Below are 12,986 nucleotides of genomic sequence, written 5' to 3'. Positions count from 1 at the left end.
GTATCCTTATAAAAATGTAGGAAAAATGTCCATAGTGAACTTGAAGAGCACTGTTATGTTCAAGATTTCTCTTAGTCCTATTTTATAGTTTCTCTTTTACAGGCAAAGAAAATATTAACTTCAGGGAGTTCTTCAAAATAACCATAAAACAGTTAACTTTTTTCAAACTTCCTTTTCTATTTCAAGGTTTTAAAATGTTACTATTCAAAGTTTTACATCTTTATTTAATTTCCTTCAAACCTGCTGCTAGGTTTGTCTGGTTTAACCAAGAAGACCTACTCATGCTTCCTGGAACTTAAATACTTACTTGTGATTTCTCTGAAGCGGTTTCAGAATGTGATTCTTTTGTGACACCAGTGACACTTACAGGTGATACTTCAAATGTCACATCATCTAGGCCTGGGATAGATGACAACTGAGAAAAGAAAATTCATGTTGGCATTAGAAGATAATATTAGCTGCTTAGTTTATATTTATATTATTTTATAATATAAAACATATAAATATTTAGAATATTTATTCTTCTTATGAGTAAATATTTTATTATATTTATATATTTATATCATTTTATATTATATTATTTATATTAGATACTTAGTTAATATTAGTTGTAAGTTTCTAAGTGTGTGAGTTTTTGATAGCTACCTAAAGTTTTTAAGCCTATAGAAATAGGGTATATAAAATCTCATCTTTGGTGTCTGAAATTCCCCATGCCATAAACTACTTAAAAGTGAAAGGTATTCACAAATAAAATATTTTCAAATAATTTCTCATAAATCTGACTTCACTCATAACTATTCTTTCCCTAGGAATTATTTTAAAAAATATAAGGAATCCTAGTGTAAGAAATAAAAGCATGGACTTTGGAGTCAGATTGTCTAAGGTTAAGTCACAAGCTATGTGGCTATCTGTAAATCTCTTTAATATCAATTTTCTCCCCTGGAAAGTGGGGATAAGAAAACTTAACTCACAAAGTTGTAAAAAAAAATTTTATTAAACATATTTTGTAGAAAAAAAGTCCTTTGCAGCACATTTTAAGTTTGAATTATCTGGGAACTGACATAACTTCTGTCATCACATTTTAATGTCTGACATAGCTGATTATTTTTTTCTTTCTTTAAACATTTACCACTAAATGTTACTAAAATATGTTATTTTTTCATAGACAAAAGATGGGCATGCTCTCAAGTGGTTATGTATTTCAGGTTGGATTTGCTGGATCCAAGCAAACACTCTTTTCTGATTTCATTCTGATATCAGTGATAGACATTTGTCAGATGTTTGGCTAACTTTAGGAATTAATTTTATGGCTATGGAAATAATTAAGGCTAATTTGTCCATACAATATCTTAACTTGTGACTATGGACTCTTAACTCAAGAATTCCCCAAACAGTAAAAATAAGGCACATACTCATAATGAAGAATTATGAAGAAAAAAAAAAAAACCCAATGGTAATAAGATCTGAAGCAGCAATATTCATTGAGAACTGCTGACTGATGACAGTACTTAGCACAGTGCCCCAGGCCCAAATAGTTTCAAGTAGGTATGGCTGCTAGGAGATTATGTTCAACATGGTCAAGGCCAGGTACCCTAAGTCTCCAAGCTACAGAAATGTTTTGAGAGAAATGTAGTGGCTGAAGTCCACAAGATATAGAAAGCACAGACTAGACATTCTGATCCTTATGCTAAAGCTTTAGCCATTTTACTTTCCCATAAATATTCAAAATGTATTTTTAGATTAATTTTTTGTAAAAGGACAAAGTCACAAAAATATACTATTATATAATTATACTAATTATTATCTTATAACCAGGGAAAACACTGAAACGTAAGCTTTAAAATCAAAACTCTTTTTTATTTTTGCTAGTTATATTATGTAATTTCTGACATCAAAATTGGTACTCTTCATTAGCATTCAATATATTTGCAAATAGAAAATAGCTGATATTTTCTCCAAATTTTGCTCTGGAGCAAAATTTGAAGTTTTATGTAATTTTTACTGTGTTATCAAATGATTACTATAATTGTGAATTTTCCATCAAATGAAGTGAACTACAGAACATCCCGATTTGTTAACATGTTACTTACAGGCTTTTGACTAGAATAATGAAAGAGATTTCAATTCATGTGTACATTTAAAAAAACTCAGTTAATGGTTCATAATGAGTATTATTTTCTTTGTAATTATAATGAATTAAAAACAAACAAAAAAATACTACACCACCTCATGGATGCAGAAGCTAAACTGAATTCATTCCCAAATGCAATTAAAGTTTAAGTATGACTGAGAAAGTGGTATATGTGGAGCAAAGTTTATACTCCTATAAGTTATTCAGAAATACAAACCTTTGCATCCAAAATATTGAGAGTTGTTTCAATTTGCTGGATACGAAGAGAAAGGTCTGCCAGTTTCTGGAAAAGAAAGATTTGAATATAAGAATAAAGTCTGAAATGAACTCTTAACAGGATAACAAAGGGCAGATTTGAAAATTTAAAAAAAACAAACTATGGTTTAAGTATTAGTCATTTTCTAATATAGTATTCTCTTATTTACATGAGTAGGAATGGGAGCTCAAGGATTCTGTTACCTTCATTAACATGTTTTATGGCTACTTTATAAAAACTATATTCATAGATAAGCAAAAATTACCTTATCAGCCTTAACAAAGTCATTATGACAGCCATAATCAGTCACCGGGACCAGAATGTAAACTTCTTCCAGAATAGAGATTTTTGTTCACTGTTATATACCCCATGCCCAGAACAGTACCTAAAACTTAGTCTAATCATTGTTTGTTGATGAATGAAGGAACTCTTCATATAAAACAAGAATAAAAATTAGCTCAACACAGCCTGGAACAAGACCCGTCTTTTTAAGTTATTTAAACAAGTTTTGCAATTAGTAAACATAATTAGTCCCAAATTTAAATTTTTTAAGTTTGAAAATTAAAGATGATGAAATTAGAAGATGAGTCAGTTCAGGTTGGAAAGAAATAAAACAAAGAGAAAAAAATCAGAGTACTAAAAAGCAAAAGGAATCAACCTACCATCAAAATCCAAGATAAAACAGAACCAAAAGCTTACCATGCTCTAGTTATTCTGTACAATTAAATTACCCTTACGTGTGTGTACTATTTACAGCCACACAAATAAAAATAACATCATAAAATATGATCCATAAGAGCATTTACTTAAAACTTTCTAATCCTAAACGTTATTATACTCTGTAATACAGTCCAAAGGCAGTTGGCACATTTACCAGTTGGCAGATGTGTGGCACTCTGACTGCTTTCTGGGGTATTATCAAGATCCTGACTAACTCCTAAGCAGAATTTTAACACCCTCAAGAAATGGTCATTTGACGGCGCCTGGGTGGCTCAGTTGGTTAAGCAACTGCCTTGGGCTCAGGTTATGGTCCCAGAGTCCCAGGATTGAGTCCCACATCTGGCTCCCAGCCCCATGGGGAGTCTGCTTCTCCCTCTGACCTTCTCCCCTCTCATGCTCTCTCTCAGCGAAATAAATAAAATCTTAAAAAAAAAAAAATGGTCATTTGGCCACATGTAGAGGGGAAAAATACTGAAGGCAGCCACAGTGGAATTAGAGCTTTTAAGATGAGCACCCTGGTATCTACAAAGCTATAATTAAGAAATAAAACAGTAGAACCTAGTTTTAAAAAAAAATTATTTATTTATTTATTTTAGAGAGATAGAGAGAGAGAGCACAAGTGGGAGGGGCAGGGAAGAAGGAGAGAGAATCTCAGGCACAATCTGTGCCCAGTGCAGAGCCCAACTTGGGTCTGGATCTCATGACCCTGAGATCACGACCGGAGCCAAAACCAAAAGTCAGAGGTTCAACCGAATGTGCCACCTAGGCCCCCTAACATCTAGGCTTAAATGGCACTTAAGGCTAAGTTTAACTTTGAGCTCTAGCATTTGCTCACATAAGGCTTTAATGTAAACATAAATACAGGTTTATATATCATTATATGAATGAATTCCTCTCCAAATTTTAAGTGTTTTCTTGGAAATCATGGAAATTAAATTTTTGCAAATTTCATCAGTTTTTTAATTCATTAGAAAAGCTTAATAATTGCAGAAATCCTACAATAAGTTAATTTGTAAAGTGAGATAATTTTTAGTTTATCTAAAACTACCTGTATTGGTTGGATTAAAATAAACAGAAAAATATGAGTTAAAATTAATTTTTGTTTAGATATATTTATATAAATGTACTTTTATTTATTTATTTAGAGAGTATGTGTCCTTGAAGGGGGTGAAAGGGGAGTGACAAAGGGAGAGGGAGAGAGAACCTTAAGCAGGCTCCACACACAGCAAGGAGCCCAAAGCACGACCCTGAGATCATGACCCAAGCCAAAATCAAGAATCAGATGCTTAAATGACTGAGCCACACAGGTGATCCTATATAAATAAGTGTACTTTTAAGCAATAATCACCATTATTATAAACATCTGAGCATTTACCTTACTATGCTACACTGCGTATGCCAACATATCATTTGAAATCTCACATCAAATGTCTAAAGAAGGAACTGTTATCATGCCAATTTTAAAGAGAGAAAACTGAGTTGTTATACAAGTAAAATAATCTGAACTCAAACATTCCAACTCCAGATACTATTTTTGAAAGAATTTTAAACTGTTTGAAAGAATTATACCTTGTTAAAACATGATGCCATAGACTCTGGGTGATGACAATGTGTCAATATAGATTGTAACAAATGTACCACATTGGTGGGGGATGTCGATAGGGAAAGCTATGCTCTGTGAACTCAGGGATGCAAGAAGTATATCGGGAACTCAACACTTTCTGCTTAGTTTTGCTGTGAACCTCAAACTATTCTTTTTAATTTTAATTTTTTTTAGCTTTTTATTGTGTTATGTTAATCACCATAAAATACATCATTAGTTTTTGATGCAGTGTTCCAATATTCATTGTTTATGTACAATGTGCAGTGCAAACTTTCCCAAAAAAGTTTATTAACTAAAAACAAACAAACAAACAAACAAAAACCCAAACCCCAAAATCAAAAACAAAACAAAAAAACCTCAAAACATAATTTAAAAAACCAAGATGGAAAATTCCCAGGCAGTGCATAAATAGAATTTTTGTTAATAAAAGCTAAGAAGTCATCAACCCAGTTCTCCCAAAGACTAATATGCTACTGTGTAAAAAAAAAAGGAATCAAATTATTCTGATATAATTTCCTAAAATAGATGCTGTTTACCTGGAAGTATTTAAAAAACTTTTCAGGGTTCTAACCCTGAAAAACTAAATTGTCCTTAAATGGATACTCAAATACTCACACAGGATAGGTTAAGGATTTTAATACAAGACTTAATAAACAAGCAAATAATGATGAAAATATTTATTTGGAAAACTACTTGTTGATAAGGAAGACTAAAGAGGCTTGGAAAAAAAAGGTTATACTTTTTAGAGCAGTAATTCCTAGTTTTTTTGGAAACAGATTTTTTTAGTATATCACCCTTTTGCTTTGACACTCACTTTACCATTCTCACCTATGATTATCAAAACCTAACCAAAATAAAATGACTTCTCTAAATAAAACAAGATTACATGAAAGATTTATTCATGCAAGATATTAACAATGATCTAAAGATCAATATATTTTAATTTGTAATTTATTTCAATATCTTTGATATCTCATCTAATAATAATTGTAAGTGAAATATAAGGAAGTTACTAATTTAACATAAAAAAATCTATGATTTCTGCTGGCAAGCGTCTCTCCTGTAATTTTTGTTGACTAAATACCTTTAAAAGATTTTAATTAATTAATTAATTAATTAATAGCATGTGAGTGGGGGCAGGGATAGAGGGAACGGGAAAGGGAAAGAGAATCTCAAGCAGACTCCATGCTGTGTGTGTAGCCCAACATGGGGCTGGATCCCACCACTTCGGAGATCATGACCTGAGTGTAAACCAAAAATATTTTAAAATTTTTAATTAAAAAAAATTTTTTTTTCTTTTCAGCGTAACAGTATTCATTATTTTTGCACCACACCCAGTGCTCCATGCAGTAAGTGCCCTCCCTAATACTTAAAAAATGATTAAAAACTCTATATTCTGGGGTTACAAGTTAGAGTCAAAATAACACATGTGATTGCCCTGTTTACAGAATACCTTTCACTTCAAAATTCATTATAAGGTTAAATTTCTGCTCAGTTTTATCTGCGATATGCATAGAACTTGCATTGCACTCCTCATTCCATTCCGTTTTAAATTTGCATAGCCAACGTAATACCATAAGATTTTTCGGATTAGGGCCAGGATAGAAATGCTAACTGGGGATTTGTGAAGGAAGAGCTTTGTAACTTGGGTCTGATTCAACTACTTTCCTTTCTCTGTCTTCCAACCTTTCTTACCGTGGTTCCAGTCATCAGAAGAGTTGCAAAGTACCCTGGTATTTTTTTAAAAAGTTAAATTCTTCACTTTTCTTTTTATTAGAGAACTCTAAAACTAGTATTAGTGCTGAAGAAAGAGCCCTAACCATTTGCTTCAAATTTACTTCCAGGATGAGTTTAGCTGTGACTGAAGTTGTTATAATTTGGGTTTGGTTCAAACCAGATTATGGGAAAAACAAAAAACAAAACAAAACAAAGAAACCCCAGGTTTTTTCTTTTCCCCCAATTCACTTCCAGTTAAAAAAAAAAAAAGCAACTGAGTTTCCTTTTTTGTTGAGGGAGACATAGTCATTTTGGCTTCTGTTTAAGGCTTTAACTAAACAAGCACCAATGAGTCTAATAGGTGCTAAACAAACAACAACCCATTTTGAAAAATCACATTAATCTTAATTCAAAGAGAATAAAAACAGCACTTGATGTTTGAATACATATATTATATCCTTGGGATTTATCATATCAAAAAAGACACCAAATGGACATGACATACCAAAGAAGAGAATACAAATCTAAAAAAAATAAATTTTGAAATAGCCCATTACAGTCTCTTATTTGAAAATGATGTAAACATGCCTCTCACCCAGATCAGAAGGTGCAATATAAGAGAAGAGTGAAATCTTTCTGGTTTTTCCTGTTATTAGGTGTGAGTGTGTGAGTGTGGGAAAGTAAGAATAGTGACTACAACTATAAATACTATACACACAAATATATGTTGATTGAATAAGGACTAAGCAAATAATTTAAATGTTTTTACATTTTAACTTCTGTATTTCTAAAACATAGAAAACTGGACCTCTCTCAAAGGGCTGGTCTGTGATGACTGAATACATGTAGAACACTTAGAACAAAGCCTAGCACAGAGTAAGCACACAATAAATACTATTGTCATCACACCAAGCAAAGTCTACAATTGACATAAATATCCAAACTGCTAAAATATGAATTGTAATTAATGAGTTAGGGTCAACCCTAGACTACCATTCATTAAGGATAAAAAGGCAATAAGTTACCTTTAAACTTCATGGGTTTTTGATCAAGAAACTTCTCTCTAGGATTCAGGAAGAGCTAGGGAATAGTGATACATTCAAAACAGTTGAGGGAAAGTTGAGAGAGAAACAGAAGGGCGGTTAAAGAGTGAATCTTGTGGCTTGGATAATGCATAAGCAGTCATTTAAAAAGAAAGGATTATTGTTATATTTGATCTAGTCTCCAGTAAACAGCACTCACTTCCCAGACAGCGAAAATTATTAAGTACCACAAAGGTGAGGGGCTACCCCTGCCTCAGGACAGCTTACCGGAGTTGCTTTCATAGGTGTGTTTGCTGGTTACTGTTTATTTATTTATTTATTTTTAACCTAGTGATAAGGAGTATGCAGATGGAGCATTTGCTCTTTTCTGGTAACAGTCCTTGAACTGACTCTCTCCACCCTACCTACCCTGGTATAAAAACTTAAGGACTAAATCCGGTAATCCTTGTTTTACCGCTCTTTAGTCAGTCAATTCTATATCATATTTAGAGAGGCGTTCGTATGAGATAAAACCCATGGAAGCAAGCACCTAACTCTGGGCCTGTTAGATGAAATATAATGAACTGAGTCCCTTACTTTATCAATTATCGTATCACTTTCTTTTCTTTCAGTGAGAAGGCAGAACAGATTTGGACTACAGACAGCGAATTGGACAAAAATAACAGATGTTATACAATAAAAATAGTTTCCCTGTCTCCATACAATTTTTGTTAATAACAATACACCTAACAAAAACTACTTGCTGAAGCTATACCTTTTAATTAAAACAGAATGAATTAAATAGTTTTTATTCATTCACCTGTGAATGATCTTGTTTTATTCCTTTTCCTCCTTTCTTATACCCAATTTCAACTCATGATTCTATTTCTTCCCTATTCTCTTTCTTGTCTTTTTAAGAAAAAACAAAACAAAACAGGGGTTCCTGAATCTGGTACCCAATCCTTAAGTAGTCATTTGCTGAAAGTATTTTTATTATTTTCATAATGATATTTGATACTAAAGTTATTTTTCCAGGCTACTTCCCAAACCATCTTTTGGATCAAGGAATGTTAAATAATTTTTTTTTAAAGATGTTCTTTCTTTCTCTTCCTTCCTTTCTCCCAATTTCCCTTTCTCCCTCCTCTCCCTTTATTTTTCTTCCTTTCTTTCTTAGAGAGGAAGAGAGAGATAGAGCGAGCAGGGGGAGGGGCAAAGGGAGAAGGAGACTCCCCACTGAGCAGGGAGCCCAATGTGGGGGTCGATCCCCAGGATCATGATCTGAGCCAAAGGCAGACACTTAACTGACCGAACCACCTAGGCGCCCCAATAATTTTAATATAAACTGAAAACAATGTGTACTTAGAAATCTAAGACTTTGGGGTAAAAGAAACAAAATTTCAAAGTAAAGAAATGGTTTTGACTGTGAAATCTTGGAATTCCTTTTATTCTCTTCAGTCACATAAGCCTTAGTGAACTGTCTCACAAAGGCCTCGAAAAACTAATTCAGCAGAGGGGGAATGCAAGATTGATGATACAGAATCAGAGAGGATATAAGGTATGTTAACACAATAACTGGGTGACAAGAGGTGATTGTCCATGAATATACAGACTGTAATTTTTGTTTTACTCGTTTGCCACTTTTAAAAGTGCAAGATGATTTCTAGGCTACTCATTAAGCCAGTATCCAGACCTACCTCCTCACAAACTGTAGAAAAGCGGTTGAGGAACTGTACAGTGTGCACCACAAACTGGTTTAGAAATGCCACGGTTCTTTTCTGTTGAATAGCTGGCACCTGTGTTATGTAAAAACAAACACGATTTTCACAGGACAAAGTACACCGTGCAAACCCCTTGACATCAATTTTATATATGTACATCCACCTATCTATTTATCTATGTATCCCTATGTTATAGGAGTTACTGGAAGTACTATTAATAGTCACTAACTTATTTTTCTTAACTGTGGGGGCGGGGTGTCCGATGAGGACAGAAGTTGCGAAGTTTGAGAAAGGGCGTTGGATTCAAAGTGGGAACTTTAGCAGGTAAAGGCAACACACATAAACACACAAAAAAACTTGGGGACTAAATAAGAGTGGGGTTAGAGGTCGCAACCTGCCTTTGCCGCCATCGTGTAAAACGTGCGTAGAGCGACTCTGAACACGGGAAGCAAAGGCACACCACCCCCTTAGACGGATCAAGAGGGAACCCTCTTTAAGGCGAACTGTGGGACTCTACCCTCCCGAGAGCGGGACCAGAGAGGCCCGGGGCCAGGGACAGACTTGGATATGGAGAGATGGGGTGTCCCTGGGGACCGCGCGTCCCTTCCTCAACCTCCTCCCAGGTTGCCTAATATCAACTCGGTTTTTTACAAACCTTGGTCAGGTCTATGCCTGACCCCATGAGAGGAAGCCCATCCTCATCCATCTCCTCAGCGGGCGGGGGACCCAAGGCTCACGTACAAACCCCTCCCAGACGGGGCCCGCCCAACCCGGTAATAATGTTCAAACACCTCCCCCTAGTCCCCGCCTCCGACGCCCTTCCCACCGGAAGGAAACGCCTCCGCTCGCCAATCACTCGGGTGCTCCCGTAGAACCCGCCTCTTTACACGGCATTCTGGGATTGGTAGTTCAAATCTGGATTGTGACGTCAGACGCAGAGGCGCGGGGCGGTGCAAGGCTCCGGTTTTAGCAGTAAAGTCGTAAAAAGGGGGCAAAACAACAAAAAAGAAAACACTGAGTCTGGTTGATGTTATCCCTGCTTACCCCACTCTGTTATATAAATAGCTAAGTAATTCGTTAAAAAAAAAGTACACATTTTGAAAACCCAGGTGCTGGATACTCTCCTAGGTCCTGTGGGGAATACAAAGATTGAATTTGCTGCACTGGGAGAGGTTTATGCCCTGAAGGAGGGGACAAAACTTGTTTCCTAAGGACTTAACATGAAGTAAAACATCAGATGCTACAAGTGAGGCAAACGCCGATGGAAATGACACCCACTTAGATCATCAAAAAGTTACAACAGACACCTGACAGAATTTTGCATCAGGGATTTGAAGATCTTGGCTCAGATTTTGATTGTGCAGCCTTACACCTACAGGACCTAGGACAGCCACCAAACCAAAATTTGGAACCCCTTCTATGTACATACTAAGATGCTTAGTACAAGAGATGGAGAATTAGTCTCTGCCTTCAGAAAGCTTACAGTTTAGGGTAGATATATAGGGTCTAGAAGTGCCGCATCTTGGCGGAGGCGTTAATCTGAGAAAGTTGCGCATTTGCACACACGTGGGTGTGTATGCCCACGTACACGCAAATATACCACATATAAAAGGTGCTCCTAAATCCTCTGAGAAATACAGAGAAGGTAGCTTTTTAGCAGGAACTTGAGTGGAGATAATGCACACAGTTTAGCGTGGACTCTTCTACTAAGGCACAGAGGCAGGGGGTGTATGGTATGTAGGGGAAATGGAAAGCAGCTTGATTCTGTTGAAGAAAAAAAAATCCCAGAAATGACGAATGGCAGGAAAGGGGTCAGAAAGACAGAACAGCTCATTAAGGGCTTTTTAATGCCAGATTTGATACTATAGTCCATGTTTCTCTAAAGTGGGATCCATGAACCACTTATGTGGTTACATGTGATACATGTAACCATGTATCAATTATTTGGGAGTAGGCAGTACTTCTTAAAATGCACATTTCAAGGATTAACCTTAAACAAGGACCTCTGAGGGTGAGCCTAGAAATCTGCATTTTACACCCCTCCACCCCCATTTTTCTAAACTGAAAGGTTAGAAAATTTGTTCTGTAGGTGATGGGAACCATTAAAAATCCTGACAAGGAGAGTGATAGGATTCACTCTTTCATGACTTTCCTTTTATCTCTCTGGCCATTCATCTTTCCTTTGTTGGTCCCTTCTCATTCTCCCAAACCTCTGGAGAGTCTCACATTTATATATGTAAGCCAGACTTCATATTGGAAGCCAGTGTAGTTGAAGCAGAGTGAGCAAAGTAGGGGAATTCAAGGGAATGAAAGTTATGTGGGACACAGATCATGGAAAGCTTTGTAGGCTATTGTAAGGACTTTGGCTTTCTGGGTAAGATGGGAAGTCATGGAAAGATTTCAAGTAGAAGCATGATGGGAGCAACTAAAGAGCTTTAACGAGGGAAGTGTCACGATCTGAATTGTAGTTGAGGACAGTCATTCTGTTTGGCGTAAGGTAATATGACATGAGGGTGGCAGGCAAGCCCGGAAAAGTTACATAGCTGTAACAGTCACCTTTTACTCCACTCCCCTTCACATTTAAACATCCCTCTAGTTGTATGTCTTCTAGCTCCCTACAGCTTTTGAGTCTATCTGTAATTTTCCATCTTTGTGGCCACATCTCAAGTTCTAACATTGTCCAATGTTACTGCAATAGCCTCTTCCTGCCTCCATCTTGGGTCTCTCCAGCCTACACATTGTATCCATATAGTGACTATTTACAAAGACAAATCTGATTGTTACCCAGGATATACTTTTGTTTCTCTTTTGCCTCAGTTTAATGTGCTCACAAGGCCCTCTGTATGGCTCTTACTCACCTCTTTAACCTCACCTCTCACTGTTTTCTCCATTTAACACCCCCCAAATGTCTTTACATTCTTGAAACCAGGAATTGCTGTGGGGCTTAAACATATTGTGTCCTTTGCCTGGAACAATCTCCTTTGTTCTCCAACCACTGCTGCCTGCCTAACTCCTACTTATTCTTATGTTCCTTTATCCTTGGTTTTCCAAGTTTGAAGACGGTGTGCTTGGATGTAATTTTCTTTTCAACCTTCTTGAAGTTTGCCAAACTTCTCAGATCTCTGGTTTGATGTTTTCAATAAACTTTTGAAAGATTTCTTGGCCATTAATTTTTTCAAAAAAATGTTTTTTGGATCACTTTTTTTTTCTGGGACTCCAAGATACATGTATGTTAGATCACTTGATACTGTCTACAGTTCACTGATGCTCTGCTCATTTTTTTCTCCCTATGTTTCAGATCAGATAATTCTTATCAACCTATCTTAAACTCACTGATACTTTGTTTTCTAGTGTTCAGTTTATTATGAAACTACTCATCCAATGAATTTTGATTTTAGATTTTTCAGTTTTAAGATGTCTGTTTTTAGGAGTTTCTGTTTTTCTCCTAAAATTCCCTGCACCCTTCTTTCCCTGTGTGTTTATATGTATGTGTTTACACATTTCCCTGTGTGTGTGTATGTGTATATATAATATTATATAATATATTATATAAAAAATATATATTTCCCTGTATATGTATATATATGCATATACATACATAGTATACAAATATATATACACACACATAGATATACTATGTAAATATATATATTTTTTCTTTTTTTAAGAGAGAGAGAGAGGAGAGAGGGTCAGAGGGAGAATTTTATCTGGTCACTTATTATTACCACATATGTGAGAGGCTTTCTCTCATCTTTCTACATCCTAACTAGTAGCAGAAATCTTATCATCTTATCTATAGAGCAGCTTTCCCTGTTCCACC

General features: G+C 35.6%; 1 protein-coding gene across 6 annotated transcripts in view; it reads right to left on the bottom strand.

Moving 5' to 3' along the window:
- WASHC3 (WASH complex subunit 3) overlaps window positions 1-9,989 on the bottom strand; it is a 122,622-nt gene extending 112,633 nt beyond the window's left edge. For 3 of the 6 annotated variants that reach the window (XM_004742984.3, XM_013051523.2, XM_013051522.2), the window contains exons 1-4: window positions 9,822-9,989; window positions 9,143-9,241; window positions 2,349-2,414; window positions 308-415 (exon numbers count right to left, since the gene is read on the bottom strand). In XM_004742984.3, coding sequence (XP_004743041.1) covers window positions 308-415; window positions 2,349-2,414; window positions 9,143-9,241; window positions 9,822-9,872 — 324 coding nt within the window. In that variant the 5' untranslated portion in view covers window positions 9,873-9,989. The remainder of the gene's footprint in view (window positions 1-307; window positions 416-2,348; window positions 2,415-9,142; window positions 9,242-9,821) is intronic. The other 3 variants (XR_198762.3, XM_004742985.3, XM_004742983.3) reach the window with 2 other exon arrangements.
- Window positions 9,990-12,986: the final 2,997 nt, after the last annotated feature.

Source organism: Mustela putorius, unplaced genomic scaffold (assembly GCF_011764305.1).
Source record: "Mustela putorius furo isolate JIRA1106 unplaced genomic scaffold, ASM1176430v1.1 tig00000788_pilon_pilon_pilon, whole genome shotgun sequence".
NCBI classification, from domain to species: Eukaryota; Metazoa; Chordata; class Mammalia; order Carnivora; family Mustelidae; genus Mustela; species Mustela putorius.
Note: the sequence above shows the minus strand (reverse complement) of the source record. Positions and strands in the feature narration are given on the sequence as shown.